The 20,923-nt window shown below is 38.5% G+C and overlaps 1 protein-coding gene across 4 annotated transcripts in view; it reads left to right on the top strand.

Moving 5' to 3' along the window:
* Positions 1-20,923, top strand: part of LOC117962288 (growth hormone receptor) — a 76,297-nt gene that overhangs the window by 12,023 nt on the left and 43,351 nt on the right. Inside the window, exon 1 of one of the 4 annotated variants that reach the window (XM_059007823.1) lies at positions 10,313-10,550. The exons of 1 other annotated variant lie outside the window; for it this stretch is intronic. In XM_059007823.1, coding sequence (XP_058863806.1) covers positions 10,535-10,550 — 16 coding nt within the window. In that variant the 5' untranslated portion in view covers positions 10,313-10,534. Of the gene's footprint in view, positions 1-10,312; positions 10,741-20,923 lie in introns of those variants that run through there. 2 more of the 4 variants (XM_059007825.1, XM_059007824.1) reach the window with 2 other exon arrangements.

Below are 20,923 nucleotides of genomic sequence, written 5' to 3'. Positions count from 1 at the left end.
CTCCAAGTACAAAAGGTCCACCAGGTGCAACCATTAACCAGTCCCCCTGCAACACACTGCGCCTAGTGAATAGAAGAAATACCTCCTTAGTCTGCTGTATTTCTTACTGATAACCCTTTCATGTTCCTTGTGTGAAAACAGATATTGTGTACCGTGTTGCTGCATACTGGCAGATTTGATTTGTAGCCTCAGGTAATTGCTGTAGTCTTCCTGTTTGTAAAATCTCCTGAACAGTACTACCTTTTGTCTTTCACATTCTTCAAAGCAGGCACGAAATGTGACATGTATTTGTATCATTCTGCTTATTCCTGGAAACTTCATAAGAACCCAAGAATGTCAATGGCAGCTGATTTTCTATGAACCCGAGACACTCAAAAATCAATCAACGATGCATCAGTTCAAATTAACTCAAACTTCCAATCAAGGTAGTAGGGGAGACATTGTTTAGCAAAGACCTTTAATGGAGGACCTTCCTTGCATCATTAATTCATGAAATAAACACAGCATTGATCCTCAGTCAAAAAACACGTAATTTCTTGTTTAAAGTCTTAATCCATGAACTGCTTTACACACTTCAGTCCATTTAGTGCTTGAAATTCAGTTTGTATCATGAATGGGAAATTAGTTTGTGTCACTGTTTGAATGCCAACAAGAAGAATAAAGCATGTGTTAAAGATGTGTGTTTTGGACCAGAAGACAAATTGGATCTTATCTTGCTGAAGAACTTTGATTGACTGGACAAGATAAATTGAGATAATTTGTAACAGGTTTTTCGCTATTGAAACTATCAGGACAAATACATGTTAACACACGCCATCTGGTGTAACTTTAGATCATATTTAAGACACTGGCTTGTTAGTGTACTTTAGGTGGGACAACTGTTTAAATTAAGACTTCACTTTTATGTTATGTCAAAGCCACCAAATCGTTTTTTTTTTAAGTCAGCTGGGTATAATTAGAGAGGTTTCAGATATAAGGAGGAATTAGAGCAGGAGTGCACAACTATATTTTGTGAGGGGCCAGATACAGAGAAAGCCAAGCCACCAAGGGCCGAATTTCATGAGGTAAAGAATATTACCAAGACATTTTAAATTATTCCCATGTATTGCATACCATATGCCAGTGGTACTCAACTCTTGCCCTCAACTCTTGACTCCAATCCAGTCCAGGTTTTTACTCCAAGCATGTTCTAATGTAGTTAATTGAAGCTGTTAAGAGGCAATTAACTCATTTAGGACCTGCTTTGAATAAAGACCAGGACTGGAATGGATCTTGAGGGCCAGAGTTGAGTACCACTGCCATATGCATTTGTTTTAAACCCTGGTAGCTAAACACAATACTCACCCTCTCTGATTGGTAAACATTTCAGTGGGGAATGTTGCAGCGTTTCTGGGACGCCAGTTTTTGGATGTTGGGCTCCAGTGAAGTGGTATAAGCCAGGGTGTCCAATCCTGGTCCTGGAGGGCCAGTGTCCCTCCTGGTTTTTCTTCCAACTGTACCCTAAATTAATTAATTGGAACTGCCAAACAAAAAGACCAACTTTAAAGCTTCTCTTCAGAGATTGGGAAACTGATCATGATCCAAAGATTGATAGAATTCCAACAGTGGCACTTCCCTATGCTTGTTCTTCAGCACATTGACACTGACCCCCATTTGGAGTTCGTCAGGGACACTTTCAGCATCAGCAGAGAAAGGGTCTGAAAAGAGTTTAAGCAAGGCTTGCTCACTCTTGAACTGCTCAAATCTGCTGCCAAACACTTCCTGCAGTTGTTTCAGTACACTTACATGGCGATTCCATTTGTATGTTGTGTCCTGTGGAAAGGCTTGACATGCTTCAAAGTGTGTCAGCTGCCCTTTCTCAAGCTGGTTTGTGAACAGCTTTAACTTAATTTCAAAAAGCACAAACAACCTCAAACACATCAGAAATAGGATGCTGATTGCTTTGTAACTTCATGCATAAGTCATTAAGATAACCTGTAATATCATGTAAAAAAGCAAGATCAGCAATCTAGTCTCTGTCTTCCATAATGGAGGTGTCCCATCCCTTCTTTTGCAGAAATGTTTTTATTTCATTTCTCAGCACAAAGAACCACTTTAAGATGTTGCCATTAAAAAGCCATCTGCCATCCATGTGATACACAACTTCATCATAAATGGCACTTATATACTTATATTTTCCACAAATGACTGAAATTCATGATGATTTAAAGAACATGCATGAATGTAGTTAATTGTCAATGTCGACACAACAAAGTCCATGACCTCTTTAAATTTCAAATATTGAGCACATAAGGCCTCCTGGTGTATTATGCAATGGTACTGCTTCAGCAGCTCAGCTCTTCACCAATCTGCTTCTTTACACATCCAGTGAACCCTGTACTCGCACCTGTCATAGCTGGTGCACCATCGGCAGTGCCCCCACCAGCTTATCCCAGGGCAAACGGAATTGTTCTACTGCTATTTTAAATGCATTAAAAATGTCAGAGCCAGTGGTTCTGTCATACAGAGATGCAATGAGCTGAGCGACTTTGAAACCTGCTATCATAGCAGATTCAAATTCCTTGTGTTTATGTTCAAAAACACCTTGCTGTCCTAATAACTACATTCTGAGATTTTCTATTTTTTTAGCTCTCAATTCTCCCAGCAAGTCTTTGTATTTTGCATGGTTTATCTCATACTAACAACGGAAATTGTATTCTTTAGGAACGGCAATTTATTTATTTATTTTATTTATTTATTTCTTAGCAGACGCCCTTATCCAGGGCAACTTACAATTGTTACAAGATATCACATTATACATTATTTCACATTATACAGATATCACATTATTTTTACATACAATTACCCATTTATACAGTTGGGTTTTTACTGGAGCAATCTAGGTAAAGTACCTTGCTCAAGGGTACAACAGCAGTATCCCCCACTGGGGATTGAACCCACAACCCTCTGGTCAAGAGTCCAGAGCCCTAACCACTACTCCACACTGCTGCAATACATTCAAGGCAGACAAGACAAGTGTTGACACCCAGCCTTGATTCAACAAAAAAATATTTTTCTGTCCAGTATCTGTGTCTATGCAGTCTTCTGCAAACTGGTCCAGTAAGGTATCAACAGCTCTTTCTCCATTGTTAGTCAAGATGTATGTGAATAGGAAAAGAGCATAATGGCTTAACCAGAATTTAACAACAGATAGTGAACCTCAGGAGAAACAAGGAACATGCATACAAACCTAACAACTAAGAGAAAATCCAGGAGGTGTAACAGACTACAGCTGGGGCTATTCCAATGAGAAACACGTCTCCCCTCTTCTTTTGCTCAAGCTGTTGCACTGAAGGGTGATGTTCCAGGTAGAGAATGTTGTCTTACTTTGTGTGTAGGCTTTTAAACTATGCCAGTTAGCAACAAGGAAGCATGGACATTGGAAAGTTGCATCGCAGAAGTTTTGCAATACCGTATGTGTTGTGTGACAATGCTTTTCATTTAGAACCCCAATATTCTGCAACAGCGCTTGAAAATGAACGTTCAGAATGAATGAATGGCTCACTAAAGTGAACACTTTCAGTCTGATTTTCAGAAGGGGCAAAGTGAAAAACAGGTCGCAAAACACCTTTGCAACACCTGATAGGTGGCAAACTGTATTTTCGAAAGGCCTATACTATAAGTCAGTTGTGCAATGGCATTTCAGCTTGTTAAGCAATTGAAGTCTGTAATTAGTTCTATTTTGTAAATAACGCCTTATTTTCAAAAGGTGCAAAACACTGATGTGCCCACTTTATACAACAAAATACACTCGCTAATTCAGACACGTGTCTTATTTATTTAAACTGCTACCGCTGACAGGGCTACTGAGCTGTATCGACAATGAATGATATCGAAGCACTTCCAATTCTTCAATTGCAGCACGAGAGGGAAGGGAGGAAGAAAAAACAACCCAACCCTAAACCCAGAATATTTCGTCCCTGTCAGACATTTCTAGATGTAACTCTAAACAGATTGGATATAGCTGTGTGATCTGCATAAGTCTGATTTAGAATCACAAACAACCCGCAGTCACACCTGTACCTGTAAAGGTTACAGCAGCCCTTCATTTTCATGTGGGTGCTATCCAGACAGTCTTCTATGTCAAAGATACTGACAGATGGCACAGATAGACTTTTCTACAGGTCAAGGGAATATGTACTTTTTCCAGTTGAGGAACAAAATAGAATCAAACACATGTTGCAATATCCCCATATTCAAGGAGTAAAAACATCATCATTCTTTAACTGTGGAAGTTTTATGTGATGCTCAATGTATTATCATGGATGTAGTTGCTAATTACCCTGGCTCATGCCACGACTCATTTTTCGTGGAGAACTGTGCCTTGTTCAGAGATTCAAACAGGGGCTTATAAGTGGAGGCTGGCTAATTTTAGAAAATATATAATACATAATTAAGATATGACCATTCGAAAACATATGTAACGAACGCATATTAATGTTTAACATTTTTATTATGATTTTTCACAAACATACATAAACATTCAGATATTGCATGTAAATTATATGAATATTAATATTGCATCAGAGAATAGATTGTGATATTGAAATCAATTTCTATAGGCACGCTGTATTATTATTATTATTATTATTATTATTATTATTATTATTATTATTATTATCAGGTGCGTAGCTAGGATTAGATTTTTACTGAGGTAAAAAAAAAAAAGTTGTTGAACAAACCTCTTGCAGATCCTGTTCATGTTACAAAGGTAAAAGTTATCATCTTATAAAGCCTGGAGACTGTTCATGCAAACTGCAAAGCAATATTAAGTCCCTTGGATGATGATGTTAATGTTACAATTTGATGAGCCATATTATTTCAAAGATAGATGGGTTCATACCTTTATTGACTTGCATTTGGTTCACTGCTACTTAAGTTACCTTACACTGCTGGGACCGGTAACTGCTGTTGACTGGTAGGACTGGTGCTGACCCTGCTGGGACTGGTGCTGACCCTGCTGACACTGGTGCTGACACTGACTGGTGATGACACTGTAACTGGTGCTGACACTGCTGAAACTGGGACTGGTGCTGACACTGTTACTGGTGCTGACACTGTGATTGGTGCTGACACTGTGACTGGTGCTGACACTGGGACTGGTGCTGACACTGTTACTAGTGCTGACACTGGGACTGGTGCTGACACTGGGACTGGTGCTGACACTGTTACTGGTGCTGACACTGGGACTGGTGCTGACACTGCTGGGACTGGTGCTGACACTGCTGGGACTGGTGCTGACACTGACTGGTGCTGTTCGTGTACAATATTTGTATGACTCTATAGTACTTTGACAAGGTATTCACCAATAATAATAATAATAATAATAATAATAATAATAATAATAATAATAATAATAATAATAATAATGTGACGTCCCAACCTCTGAACGCTAGATCTCCTTTGAACGTTTACACAGTTTCTCACTCAATTTTAATATTCTTTTGTCAGTATAAATCGACGATAGGAAGTAGTACAGTACTTCAGGCGGGGGAAACAGGTCGCAGAGGTGCTGCCTAGCGCACAGGCCAGGTCGCTATAGATTCAAATACACAGCCACTATGCTAATAAAAACCCTATGCTATGGCAGGTAGGCTGACACCTGGACGAGCTGACTGTCCAGTTAAAGTGACGAGGAAAAAAACCATACAGCCAGCTATCCCGGTTAAGCTACATATTTAATGTCATCATAAAAACAGGTACTTGGCTTTTTGCTGTGCTGGCGTTAAAACATTCTACATGGAAAAAAAAAAATATCAAAACGTATTGCAGCTAAACATCACATTGCACAGGACAAAAACAACAATATAAGTGATAAATTCACTTAACATTGATTCTTACCAAGAGTTGGCTTCTTTAGAAAGAAATGTGTAATTGGTTGTTTTTTTGTCCCTTTCATGTTAGTGCTGCACTGTAAACCAGAGTACAGAGTAACTTGGGAAACTGACTAATGAGAAACGTCTTTGTGGCGCGAATTTGACATACCGCAGTGTCTGTACAGCTCGAGATCACAGTAATGTGTATATATATATATATATATATATATATATATATATATATATATATATATATATATATATACATATACAGTGCCTTGCGAAAGTATTCGGCCCCCTTGAACTTTGCGACCTTTTGCCACATTTCAGGCTTCAAACATAAAGATATGAAACTGTAATTTTTTGTGAAGAATCAACAACAAGTGGGACACAATCATGAAGTGGAACGAAATTTATTGGATATTTCAAACTTTTTTAACAAATAAAAAACTGAAAAATTGGGCGTGCAAAATTATTCAGCCCCTTTACTTTCAGTGCAGCAAACTCTCTCCAGAAGTTCAGTGAGGATCTCTGAATGATCCAATGTTGACCTAAATGACTAATGATGATAAATAGAATCCACCTGTGTGTAATCAAGTCTCCGTATAAATGCACCTGCACTGTGATAGTCTCAGAGGTCCGTTTAAAGCGCAGAGAGCATCATGAAGAACAAGGAACACACCAGGCAGGTCCGAGATACTGTTGTGGAGAAGTTTAAAGCCGGATTTGGATACAAAAAGATTTCCCAAGCTTTAAACATCCCAAGGAGCACTGTGTAAGCGATAATATTGAAATGGAAGGAGTATCAGACCACTGCAAATCTACCAAGACCTGGCCGTCCCTCTAAACTTTCAGCTCATACAAGGAGAAGACTGATCAGAGATGCAGCCAAGAGGCCCATGATCACTCTGGATGAACTGCAGAGATCTACAGCTGAGGTGGGAGACTCTGTCCATAGGACAACAATCAGTCGTATACTGCACAAATCTGGCCTTTATGGAAGAGTGGCAAGAAGAAAGCCATTTCTTAAAGATATCCATAAAAAGTGTCGTTTACAGTTTGCCACAAGCCACCTGGGAGACACACCAAACATGTGGAAGAAGGTGCTCTGGTCAGATGAAACCAAAATCGAACTTTTTGGCAACAATGCAAAACGTTATGTTTGGCGTAAAAGCAACACAGCTCATCACCCTGAACACACCATCCCCACTGTCAAACATGGTGGTGGCAGCATCATGGTTTGGGCCTGCTTTTCTTCAGCAGGGACAGGGAAGATGGTTAAAATTGATGGGAAGATGGATGGAGCCAAATACAGGACCATTCTGGAAGAAAACCTGATGGAGTCTGCAAAAGACCTGAGACTGGGACGGAGATTTGTCTTCCAACAAGACAATGATCCAAAACATAAAGCAAAATCTACAATGGAATGGTTCACAAATAAACATATCCAGGTGTTAGAATGGCCAAGTCAAAGTCCAGACCTGAATCCAATCGAGAATCTGTGGAAAGAACTGAAAACTGCTGTTCACAAATGCTCTCCATCCAACCTCACTGAGCTCGAGCTGTTTTGCAAGGAGGAATGGGCAAAAATTTCAGTCTCTCGATGTGCAAAACTGATAGAGACATACCCCAAGCGACTTACAGCTGTAATCGCAGCAAAAGGTGGAGCTACAAAGTATTAACTTAAGGGGGCTGAATAATTTTGCACGCCCAATTTTTCAGTTTTTTATTTGTTAAAAAGGTTTGAAATATCCAATAAATTTCGTTCCACTTCATGATTGTGTCCCACTTGTTGTTGATTCTTCACAAAAAATTACAGTTTCATATCTTTATGTTTGAAGCCTGAAATGTGGCAAAAGGTCGCAAAGTTCAAGGGGGCCGAATACTTTCGCAAGGCACTGTATATATATACAGTACTGTGCAAAAGTTTTAGGCAGGTGTGAAAAAATGCTGTAAAGTAAGAATGCTTTCAAAAATAGACATGTTAATAGTTTATATTTATCAATTAACAAAATGCAAAGTGAGTGAACAGAAGAAAAATCTACATCAATTCAATATTTGGTGTGACCACCCTTTGCCTTCAAAACAGCATCAATTCTTCTAGGTACACTTGCACACAGTTTTTGAAGGAACTCGGCAGGTAGGTTGGCCCAAACATCTTGGAGAACTAACCACAGTTCTTCTGTGGATTTAGGCAGCCTCAGTTGCTTCTCTCTCTTCATGTAATCCCAGACAGACTCGATGATGTTGAGATCAGGGCTCTGTGGGGGCCATACCATCACTTCCAGGACTCCTTGTTCTTCTTTACACTGAAGATAGTTCTTAATGACTTTCACTGTATGTTTGGGGTCGTTGTCATGCTGCAGAATAAATTTGGGGCCAATCAGATGCCTCCTTGATGGTATTGCATGATGGATAAGTATCTGCCTGTACTTCTCAGCATTGAGGAAGCCATTAATTCTGACCAAATCCCCAACTCCATTTGCAGAAATGCAGCCCCAAACTTGCAAGGAACCTCCACCATGCTTCACTGTTGCCTGCAGACACTCATTCGTGTACCGCTCTCCAGCCCTTCGGCAAACAAACTGCCTTCTGCTACAGCCAAATATTTCAAATTTTGACTCATCAGTCCAGAGCACCTGCTGCCATTTTTCTGCACCCCAGTTTCTGTGTTTTCGTGCATAATTGAGTCGCTTGGCCTTGTTTCCACGTCAGAGGTATGGCTTTTTGGCCGCAAGTCTTCCATGAAGGCCACTTCTGACCAGACTTCTCCGGACAGTAGATGGGTGTACCAGGGTCCCACTGTTTTCTGCCAATTCTGAGCTGATGGCACTGCTGGACATCTTCCGATTGCGAAGGGAAGTAAGCATGATGTGTCTTTCATCTGCTGCAGTAAGTTTCCTTGGCCGACCACTGCGTCTATGGTCCTCAACGTTGCCCGTTTCTTTGTGCTTCTTCAAAAGAGCTTGGACAGCACATCTGGAAACCCCTGTCTGCCTTGAAATTTCTGCCTGGGAGAGACCTTGCTGATGCAGTATAAATACCTTGTGTCTTGTTGCTGTGCTCAGTCTTGCCATGGTGTATGACTTTTGACAGTAAACTGTCTTCAGCAACCTCACCTTGTTAGCTGAGTTTGGCTGTTCCTCACCCAGTTTTATTCCTCTTACACAGCTGTTTCTGTTTCAGTTAATGATTGTGTTTCAACCTACATATTGAATTGATGATCATTAGCACCTGTTTGGTATAATTGTTTAATCATACACCTGACTATGTGCCTACAAAATCCCTGACTTTGTGCAAGTGTACCTAGAAGAATTGATGCTGTTTTGAAGGCAAAGGGTGGTCACACCAAATATGGATTTGATTTAGATTTTTCTTCTGTTCACTCACTTTGCATTTAGTTAATTGATAAATATAATCTATTAACATGTCTATTTTTGAAAGCATTCTTACTTTACAGCATTTTTAAACACCTGCCTAAAACTTTTGCACAGTACTGTATATAACCTCAATGGACGCTACGCGCCTGATTATTATTATTATTATTATTATTATTATTATTATTATTATTATTATTATTATTTTAACTAATGCGATTTACAAAGACTAGGGACAGCATCACAACTGCTGTTCCGCGCTTAGGGCCCAGAATCGATCTGGGACGACTTTACAGTATTTGATCTTTTTATGGAAGAGGTTGTGATTATTTTTTCGGTCATATCATTCCGTATTTTAAATTGAGCAGTGTCTCCGGACCTTTTGCCAAAAATAACAGTTTTATGTGCTAAAATATCATCGAGCAAAAGCTCAACTTGGGTGGCTAAGAATGTGTTTTTTCCTTTTTTCCCCCCACTGTTGAGTGACGACATATGCGCTACTTCGTTGTTTTCCAGTTAAAATGAAGACTAAATGTAACTAATTGGCTTGTTAATGAAACGGAAAATCATTTGCGAGTAAGAGAAAGTAACCTGCCCGTGTTGAAAATAAAGACGAGGTGCCAAAACAACTCGCAGTGAACTCTATTTTCTCTATTAAAATGCCCCTTCTGAAAATCAGACCCTATACTCTCACGTCATTAAAAAAAGCTGTAGACGTGTTTCATGATTTGTTAACAACTTGTAGATTAATGCAGCCCATATAAATCTCAAAGTGCTATATGAAGGATAGTGCCAATGTTCGCCAGTATGTACAATAAAAATAATTTATACATAACGTGTGCTTTTAGAAAAGAAACACTGGTCTGGACAAACACTGTGGTGCTGCAAGCCCAGAGTTAAATCAGAAAGCTGAGCTTCAGAGGAACAAAATGCAGATTTTGTGAGTGGATCTGTGAAATCTCACTTTTTTAGTTATAATGCGGCTCTAAGTTTTTTAATGTATACGCTGGGCACAGCGACAACAACAAGTTATCCGCCCGTAGGTTAACTGGACATGCGAAATAAAAGACGGTGCCACCGACGCTCTCCCCAACACGTATGCTACACGCCCACTTTGTCCGTGTAAGATTTTCTTTCTTTCATGCGGTGCAGTGTGTCTTTCGACAGAGAGAGAGCGCCTCGAATTTTCTTACTGACACACACGCAGAGTGAAAAGCATAGAGGAATTTGTTGAGTATGTATTTTTCAGTTCAAGCTGTGAAAGCTGGCTAAAATACATTGCAACTGCCAGATTCAAGAACTATGAAAGCTGCCGAAGGTTCGTTTGTATCTCAGCTGTAATGAATATTCTTTGCAAATGACATTTAGGTTGGAAATAAAACATATTTTTCGGTCGCCGCCTCGTAAGGGGGGCTTTATGTTCAGGGGTTATAGTATCCCTGTTTGTCCCGTAGCGAAAGATTATTGCATAGAATTTTTTGGATAAGACAACTCTTGTGAAAAAAAAGGTAAGACAAATGTTGTATGGTGCATGTGTTTCCAAATCACGTTTATTGCAGTAAGATTGTATTTATTTTTGTTTTGTTTTCGGTGTAATTTGATAGTACACGTCAGTTCTTGTGCACAGTGGGAGTCGCTTGAATGTGTTTTTCTGGTGGTGGTCTGCACTCTACGGACAGTGCAAAGCAGAATCACTTGTTACATTTTAAAAAAGTTTGCAATTGTATATATTTTTTTTTTCTGAAACAGTTTTCAGGATTTCTACATCAACTCAGACCAGCGTACATCAGAATCTGACATCCTTAGGATCTCACTATCGTATCATTCAGATGGTCATGATTTTTTGTATTGTTGTATTTTTATTGTTTTTATTAAGACAACCTTTTTTGTTTTATTGCTATTGAGATATAACCCAGCGGGAAATGGCTGGAGTGGGAACAAATGCTGTGGAATTTTACTTCGGTTCTAATATTCAGGTTAATTAGAAAACTTGATCCAACTTGTATTTAATTTTTTGGTTTATAAGCTGGCTTCACTGGTTTTTTTTTGGCAAACAGTCATATAGTGAAATATTTAGAAAGTTATGAATCAACCCACAATTACTCAAAACCACAATGACTTTGGCTTTAGTCTTTTATGCCACAACACGTTATTAACATAATGCTGTAATATTATTTATACTTTATTTTAGATTTGGTTGGTTTATGCCCAGAAAAATAAATGTTGGTAAAAAAAAAACAGAAAAAAGTGAAATATTGGTTTGTATTTTGAAAAATGTTTTCCTGAAAGTGATCGTTTGTATGCATCCAGGCCTGTGAAGAAGTTGGTTTTGTCACAAATGCACCTTCTTTCTCTGGGTGGGAATCCCAAAACAAAACCGTGCCTGCAACAAAAAAGACTAGAGAGAGACTGCCTCAGTAAATACAAAAAGACAAGCTGTGTGTCGATCAGATTTTTTGTAACAGAACTCGTACCACGAAAACCAAGCCTGTCCACCCTTACTACAAGTTGTAATGGTTATATCACCTACTGATGGTGAGCAATATTTGAATTATTACTGTTGTAAAGTCGTTTGGATTTTGCGCTGAAGAAACATAGTTTTCTAAGAGCAAGAAAAAAATCTCTCTGTGACTTTGCTTAATCCCAATTTTATCAGTTTCCCTCCCCAAATACCTCAGCTAAACCAAAAGCATTACACAGCAAGCTAGCCTTGAGCATTGTCTGCTTGGTTTGGAGGTGTGAAATACACCAGGGTCCAGTTAGCATAGACTCCTATGGTATAGCAGTTTCACCCACTGCAGGTTTTAATGTGTGCTTGATTAGCCCCTGTGGATATGTAAAAAGCTCAGGTGTGTCTTATTAAACTCATTTTAAACTCTCTGTTTTAGACATCTGTTCTGGATCATTTATCTACATGTACTTGATGATTTCTGCTCAGGGTGATAGTGCACAGTGTTTGTGCTGTATGTCGACTCAGGCCGCCTCAGTTAATATTTGTTTTCCTTTCTGGATTGCTATGTAAAAAGCATGTCAAGTTAAAAAACAGGTTGTCGGACAAGGTGTGGCAGAGATGGGGGAGGCCCACTGAACCCTCAGGTCTCCTGAGCTGTGTGGGGATTTGCTATGGTGAGGGGGAAAAGTGAATCGCAGATGTGGCCATTCCATAATTAGGTAATTGAGTGGCCATGGGTATGTAAAGGAAGCAAAATCCTTTGTTGGGGGTGAGTTTTTAACTGTGCTGTTGAATGTTGTAGTGTAGGTGAGTGCCCAGCCTTTTAACTTTTTATTTTGGCCCCTGTGCCTTTGTTTATTCGTGTTGAATTAAACTGCAGCTTCTGTCTCTGGGTTTGCTTTCCTGCCACTGACCAGCCTTGACCGCAGCGCTACCCTGCTACACATGACTATCTAGAATTCTGAGCGCTGTTCTTAGTGGGAAGCTGCATTGACAGATGCCTTGAAGTTAGTTAGTTTAACTGATCTGATGATGGGAGCCAATCCACAGACCAGTATATACTGTAGGTAGAAATATAAACCAGGATCTTAGACAATTTGAAGAATCATTTTAAATATAACTGTGCTTTTTAACATCGACAGGACTAATATGATCTGTCGTTTTAAAATGTAAGTGGAATCCGCCATCAAACACATTGCATTGATCTACACCCCACCATTGTCCTCTGCATCCATGTTAATGCTTTACAGCCTGCTTGATTTCTGTGCATCAGGGCTGGCTTTAGCCTCTCATTTTAACAAGGCGAAAATAGAAAATAGAGTCTTTATCTGTAGACTCACACAGTATAGTGTTATAAAAGAGAGCCAACGTGAAACAACCCCCCCCCCCCCCCCCCCCACATTCAACCAAGAAAAACACAAGGATCGAAAATAAAAGTAAAAAATAAATAAACATCATAGAACAGTATAATGTAGGGCTTCTGATTTTCGGTTTTAACAGGTAAACACAGATAAAACACCCCCAATACAAACAAAAAATAAAAATAAAATGAAATCGGTGTATATCCAATGAATACCGGAAAAACACTGGAAATGCAGTTAGTTTCCCCATGCAGTTAGTTATGCAGTGTCCCTCCTTCCTGGCTTATATCCAGGATGGATTCGTTCTGAATACTTTAAACCCACCCAAACTACTGAGTGCCAGCAAATTCCTACATTTTTATAAGAGAGTCAGCAGACAGGGAGAATCGTACGTGCTTGCAAGGTTTAAAATGGAGATTGCAATTGGATATTGAGGATTGTTCTTTCTCACAGGAATTAAAGCTACGTTACAGTTAGGGAGTATTGTACACACTGACAGGATTTAAAACTGGATTATAAATTGTGGACTAAAAAAAAAAAAAAACACACACAAAAACCCCAGAAGAATATGCCCGTGACCATAAGAATTTAGTTGTGGAAGACAGCAAAGGAAAGAAAGTTCTAGTGTGCAAGTACAGTCAAGTTACTATACATACTGTGCCAGGAAAAAACACTTAAGAATTATGGGAAGTAACTGAAAAAATAATTTCATACAGTATATAAAAAGCGAAAGCCCAGAAAAAAAAAAAAAAAAAAAAATCAGGGTATTACATCAACCTCAAAAATAGCTCAAAATAAACACAGAAAAATGAAATTAATAAACACAGAAAAACAAAAGCCCTAAGTATAATATGTCATAGTTACAGTATTGTTAATCATAATGTACAAGTAGGTGTGGTAAGCAGAGTAATCACTGAGTAGAAACACTAAATGAGCAGTAATAGCAATGGGAAACCTTTTTAAAGTGTACAGTTATAATGGAAGGTTTCCAAGGTCCATTTCTATAAGGGTTGTATTATAAAATATACTTAAGAGTGATGTTAGATCCTGACTCGTGTAATTATTATTATTTATTAGCAGACGCCCTTATCCAGGGCGACTTACAATTGTTACAAGATATCACATTATACATATATCACATTATTTTACATACAATTACCCATTTATACAGTTGGCTTTTTACTGGAGCAATCTAGGTAAAGTACCTTGCTCAAAGGTACAACAGCAGTGTCCCCCACTGGGGATTGCACCCACAACCCTCCGGTCAAGAGTCCAGAGCCCTAACCACTACTCCACACTGCTGCCCTAATACAGACATAAAGGACATACAGAACACAGTTGCATGTGTGTAACTTCTATTTACCAGATTTTCAAGCAAATATTGAGAAAGGGACAAATCAGAACAAGCAGACTAGTCTCTAACTTCACAGGGACAAGCTTCATGTGGATCTTTTTTGCGACCACAAAGGTCTGGTTTAGTATGATGCAATTCGTACTAAACTGGATCTAGTTTACTAATGATCCCAATGAGCTGATCAGCTCTTGGTATGTGGCAATTGTTAGTATCAGTGGCACCAACAGTAGTCCAAGCAATCAGATCAAACTCACATAATCCCTCTGTTGGGAGCATCAAGTGGACTAGATTTGCTACACTGCAATTGACCCATGGTAATGTATTTAGCAAAGTGCTCTGATTAATTAAAAGGAGGAGCGAGGTCAGGTTGAAACATTTAAAAAGAAATGTCTGTATACATCTTTAATGGCAGTATTTTTAGTCTTGTGTCACTCTCAAATTGTATGTTCTTCATACAAGTTGTAACCTGTTTTTAGTTCTTTGATCCAGAGGTGTGAAACTCCTTTCAGAAGGGGAGAGAGGGAGACACATCCAGATTATCAGAACACCATTCAAGCAGGATAAAGATGATGAGGATGGGAAATGGGTAAAAACACAATGGGTTTCAAACACACAAATTCTGTCTATTAATACTATTACTACTACTAATAATAATACAAATAATAATAATTAGAAGAAGAAACAAAATGACAGTGTCAGGCAAATCTATATTTTACTTAAATATCATGTTATAGTATGCAAACTGGGAAGTGAAAATATCTGTGAGGAGAACGGTATGTTCAGGAACAATATTTATTTTATAGCACATTAGTTCAGAAAAAAATGTGTTGCAGTTAAAACATTGAATAACATTTAAAAATCCAGTTCCACTGCATATTAAAGATTGGAATCTTGAATTTCTCAGCGCTCTATCTCTTAGATCATTTAATTTGTTGGGGCATATTTTCAAATCATTACCTACAGCCTTTAATAAACTCATTACGTTGGTAGAAGAACAGTACAAAAACAAACTTTACAGAGGTCTTACCAATATGTGTTGTGACTCAAGGTCTCTTCAGCACTTTGCAGTTGTTTGTTTCTCAGTGTTGTAACATTATGTCCTGTGATGGGTTAAAAATAGTTTTGTTTATTTTTTGTGTAAATAGGATGGAAGAGCTGAAACAAATTTGTTGGCAAAAAAGACAACATAATGTGTCCAATAATCTAGTAAACACTCCTCCAGGAATCATTGAATTTAACATGTAAAGGCAGAAAAGTACTTTTTGTAAAAAGCTTTGATGAAGAGGCACTGGGCAGGTACTGTAGATCAAGTACCACCACATATACAGCTCTCCCTGTTCCTTGATTAACATGTTGGATGCATAAGGGCTTCTTTAAGTCCTTCTTTGAACCTCTGTAAAAGAAACTCAGTTTAGGTGCTCTAATGTTCCAATAAAACTTTCTTCAGAGTTCTGAACAGGACTCTCCTCTTGATGTACTGTATGCTGTGTGTTTTTAAAGACCAAATTCATTTGCACACCCTGTGTTACAATACTGTTTGGAGAGTAGTGTAGTCTATATTAAGGAACTGCAGTATGCTTTTCTAAATTTTATTAGTGTACCCAATTTTTTTACCCCAGATTTTTCTCCCCAGTTTGGAATGTCCAGTCACTTTTTCCCCTCACCGTAGCAAATCCCCACACAGCTCAGGAGACCTGAGGGTTCAGTGGGCGTCCTCAGATCCCACGACCAAGCCAGCTTCCTCTTTTACACCCAGGAACTTGAGAGCGGATGTCAGTGAGCTCCCGGCCTCTAGAGGTAGTGCAGCCCTGCAGGTGTCCCCTGGCCAGCAGGGTGACAGTTTTGCCTCCGTAACACACGGGAGTGCCAGAGGCAGTATGCTTCTAAGATAGTTCCTATACAAACGTTGCGTTTCTTATCAATTAAGAGTACTTAGCACAATTGCAAGGTTGTTGAAAAGTCTGGAATAAAACACAAATTGACTGGTTTTAGTGAGCCTGTAAATCATTCAGTCTTGGTTTGTTGTAAAACCTGTTGATAATTTATTACGTTTCTATATAAAACCACACAGAGTACATCGTAGCTTGTTTGAATATCCTCCTGGAGGCTTGATTTAATTGTACAATTCGAAAAAACAAAACAGTATGATTATGAATTTGTCTCTAGTTATTTATGTTTAGTGTCCTGTATATTTTATAAAGTTGAAACACTATTCGTATCACAGTAAAACAATAACAAATACAATTTTTTTTTTGCTACTGTATTTTGCCCCAACATTCATCTCCTTTCAAGAAACAAGTTCGAAATAGCAATTAAAAAACAGTTTACTACTCTTCTGACCAGAAAAGTTATCCGTACTGCCCTTCCTTTTATAGAAATGCTATATAAACTGATTAAAAAAAAAAAATCATAATGAACAGTCTAATCAAACATTTTAAGCAATGGTTAAAAATATAGCCAGCTGCCATTACTATGCCATTTGACCATTTAGCAGTTACTGATAAAAGGAAAGAATACATTATGCTTGTTACTCACCATTGAATGCTGTTCCACATTTTGTACACCTGTTTTCTGTGTTGTGCTATACCCTCATGTAAACTTTCAGTTGTTATTGCAGCAGTATGGGGTAGTGGTTAGGGCTCTGAACTCTTAACCAGAGGGTTGCGGGTTCAATCCCAGGTGGGGACACTTGGGCAAGGTACTTTACCTAGATTGCTTCAGTATAAACCCACCTGTATAAATGTGTAATTGAATGTAAAAATAGTGTGATATCTTGTAACAATTGTAAATTGCCATGGATAAGGGCGTCTGCTAAGAAATAAAAAAATAATTACAATATACTTACCATATGCTACAATAAAACATGTGTTCTCCCTCCCAAACAGTGTCTCTTTTGACTTTCGGCAACAGTGACATCAAAACAGCAAAGCTCTTGAGTGTTTTTGATTGTCAGCCAGATAATTGTTGCTGCTTTGTATTTATGACAATCTGTGAACAGAATTTTGTCGAAAACTTGAAAGAAAACCTAAAAAAACACCAACAAAAAAAACCCAACAGGTGTGAATTTCAAAACTTTTTATTACAAAGTGTAAATTACTTTTTTTTTTTGTTTGTATTGTCTGTTTTCTAAAAGGGGTTTGGCGTCTGTCTTGTGTTTCAACACACTCTCTAATCTTAGAGTGAGTTTACAGAACACTTAAAATAACATCTTTAAATAAAGTGCAAGATAAAACGTGTGAATAGTCCTTGTTGCATCAGATTGTGATAACAAGCCAGAGATATGGCAAGGGTCAGTTGGGTTTGCACGACACTGACTGCTTTGTGTGGTTTTTATTTTATGAAATGTGTATTTAAAAAAAAAAAAAAAAAAAAGTATTGTAACTAATGAAGCTGGTACAAAAGCTATGGAAATGAAAGTCAATGTTGTGTCTAAACATGAATTGGGCCTTTTCAATGAATAAATAATAAGCAGAGATGCAGCAGCTGGGGCATTTCTGGGCGTTGAAGTTGATATTTTTTTATTTTTTAACCCGTGCCTGTCTTGAAGCAGACAAGGGTTGTATTAGCCTTTTCACAATCACACACGTGAGATCTAATAAAATGCAGCTTGCAAAGCAAATGATCATCAGTAACATCCCATCAGAAGTGTTGCGGACAAACAAGTGGCTTTTGCTTTGGCTTTTGCTTTGCATCGGCACTGTTAAGTAGTCATAAGGACAGTGGGGCATGAACCGGAATTGAATTGACTGGAGCCCAACAAAATCATTTTTTGCTTTAGTAACCACTGTTACCCGGGCATGAACATTGCTTTAGTCCCAGTCTTTTGATCGGGTGGGGAGATAGATCATAATGACTTGCCAACGTGTGATGTCCCCTTTAAAATACCTACGCTGAGTTAGTTATATGAACAATACTGCGTGGACTGTGCTCTGCGAATTCAGGGATTGACTACTGCACCTGTCACAGGTCTGTCGTACAATTCTCTATCACTATTTAACATTTTAACAATTAACACGTGGTTTATTATCTAAATGTGGTCCCCTTTCTTATTCACCACCTCTGTGTTTCTGTGCTGACAGGTTAAAGTTATCAGGTCCTGCCGATCAAGAGTCCTTTTTAAGTACCTGTAAGACCTGCTACCCTATACTAGTGTTACATTTAAAGAGCACCGTATTACTGTTGCAGGCAGATCAAAGATCACATTTATTATTTCAAGCGTTTCTTGTACTTTGTTTGGACTCATGACTCATTGAAACTTGGCACATACTGTAGTGTACCATGCATGAGTGTTTGTGGCCTTTTGAAGTAAGACTGAATGGTTATTTATTTAGTTTATTAAACCATTTTTTAACAAAGTTCTTAAAACTTGCTACAGGGTTGCTTGCCTCCTTCACATGTATCATTTCACTAAATGCTGAGTGATTTTATTTGATTTAAAGTTCACTAAATGCTGAGATTTGATTTAAAGTATCCTGCTTCATACCTGAAAAGCAACAGAATGAAAGTTAATGTTTGACTACTGTGCAAAGTCTAAACCACCAGAAAAGCACTTCTATGATTATTTGATTTTATTTATTGTGATTACAGCATGACAGTATATTTTGTATAATTACAAACGGGAATAAGGTTCTGTTGGTGGAACAAAGTTACTCTAATAAAACTTTACTGTGGTAAAAGCAGAGCAAAGTGTAGTAAAGAACAGTTACTGTACTGTAGGAATTAAAAAGCACAATAAATGCAAAGTACACGTTTGTGGAAAACAGAACCAGTAACTACTTATTTACCGTGAAAAAAAAAAAAATATATATATATATATATATATATATATATATATATATATAAAATAAACTTTTCACGTATATTTGTGTATCAAAAGAAACGTATCACTTATATTTGGATAAAATTCACTAGATGTGATCGAAAAATGATCTGTCGATGTTGACCAGGTGTTGTGATTCTTGGTCTCCCAGTTTGTGGCCTGTCATTGACAGAGTGTTTCTGGTTATACCATCTTGCCAGGTTTGAAATTGCTGGCTGTGAGCACCCAAGACGATGAGCCACACCATTACGCTGCTCTAGTCCAGCCTCCAACATGCCGATTGCACGAAGGCGCTGCTCTCGACAGATGTGGCATATTGTTTTTTTTCTGTGATTTTCTTTATAGCTTTCAACAGCTGAAATCACTCCTAATCCAGTGTCCAATCAACTGTCTCACTAATTAGGTGATTAAGTATCACTGCCGTAGTTCTCCAGATAATCATTTATATAGAAACATGAAAGCAACGCTACAGGAGTTGAGAATTACCTCAGAGGGGGCTCCCGAGTGGCGCATCCAGTAAAGGCGCTCCGCGCAGGATGTGCCCTATAGCCTGGAGATTGCAGGTTCGAATCTAGGCTATGTCACAGCTGACCGTGACCGGGAGTTCCTAGGGGGCGGCGCACAATTGGTAGGGAGGGCTTAGGTCGGCAGGGGAATCCGCGGCTCACCGCGCATCAGCGACCCCTGTGGCCGATAGGGCGCCTGTGGCTCTGCAGCGGAGCCGCCAGATCTGTGTTGTCCTTCCGGCACTATAGGTCTGGTGGCATTGCTGTGGATCTGCAGTGCGAAAAAATGACCTCAGTGTCACTTTCCAAAAAAAAGTTGTCTTGGTTGCCAGGGGGACCAGTCAAAGTAAATTCTTACTGCTACTATTCAGATCTCAGCACCAAGATTTACCAACTTTGTTCTCAGTCTAAATGCAAAATATATTCCCTTATTTAAGGGAACCAGTCAGTTTATTTTTCTAATTACTGTTATTTTTTTAATTTGGTTTTATGTTCTCAAAAGCCATTCAACCGAAAAATATAAAACAAATTACAAGCAAATTATTGTGACATAAATCTGTGGAGGTCACGTTAAAGGGCAAACATTATAGAGTACTTAAATATAGTTCCTGCTTTCAGTTGCATTGCAATAAACAGGTGGTCCCATGGGTTGGTTTGGTATACATCATGTGATGTTTCAACTTTTTCAAATGAAAGGTGTTTACTTTTTTACTTACTTCTTACGGACCGGCTCTTCAAAAAACATAGAGATGGTCTGAGACCAATCAAGTTTGAAAGGTCCTAATTAACTCATGTTTACATGCCAATAAAGTTTCTGTAATGTTTTTTCAATATGAAAATATACTTTTACAAGAGCAAGCTTCTCATTATTAGGTGTGCTAACATTGCTTGTCAGAATGTATTTATTTTGTCTAGGGATCACAAAAAAATCACCAGGGATCTTTTTTACACTAAAATAAGATTGCTGGCCTGATTTATTTCTCAGCATTGGTTTTGTTAGCTGCTAGTCAGTACTATTTTGAGATCATGTTAAGGCTAATGTTCTTGTGGTTAAAGTCAAGATGTATCAGTTCCCACAAGGACCAGTCAGATTTATTTAATATACAGTTTCTTTTTGCTCAATGCAGTTTTTCACAGCATGATTCCCTGTGAAAGGTGTTTGTGGCTGACCATTATCTGAACTAGGCAAGTCTTGATGA

The sequence above is a fragment of the Acipenser ruthenus genome, chromosome 1 (genome assembly GCF_902713425.1).
Source record: "Acipenser ruthenus chromosome 1, fAciRut3.2 maternal haplotype, whole genome shotgun sequence".
NCBI classification, from domain to species: domain Eukaryota; kingdom Metazoa; phylum Chordata; class Actinopteri; order Acipenseriformes; family Acipenseridae; genus Acipenser; species Acipenser ruthenus.
This window is presented reverse-complemented; position numbering and strand designations above follow the sequence as displayed.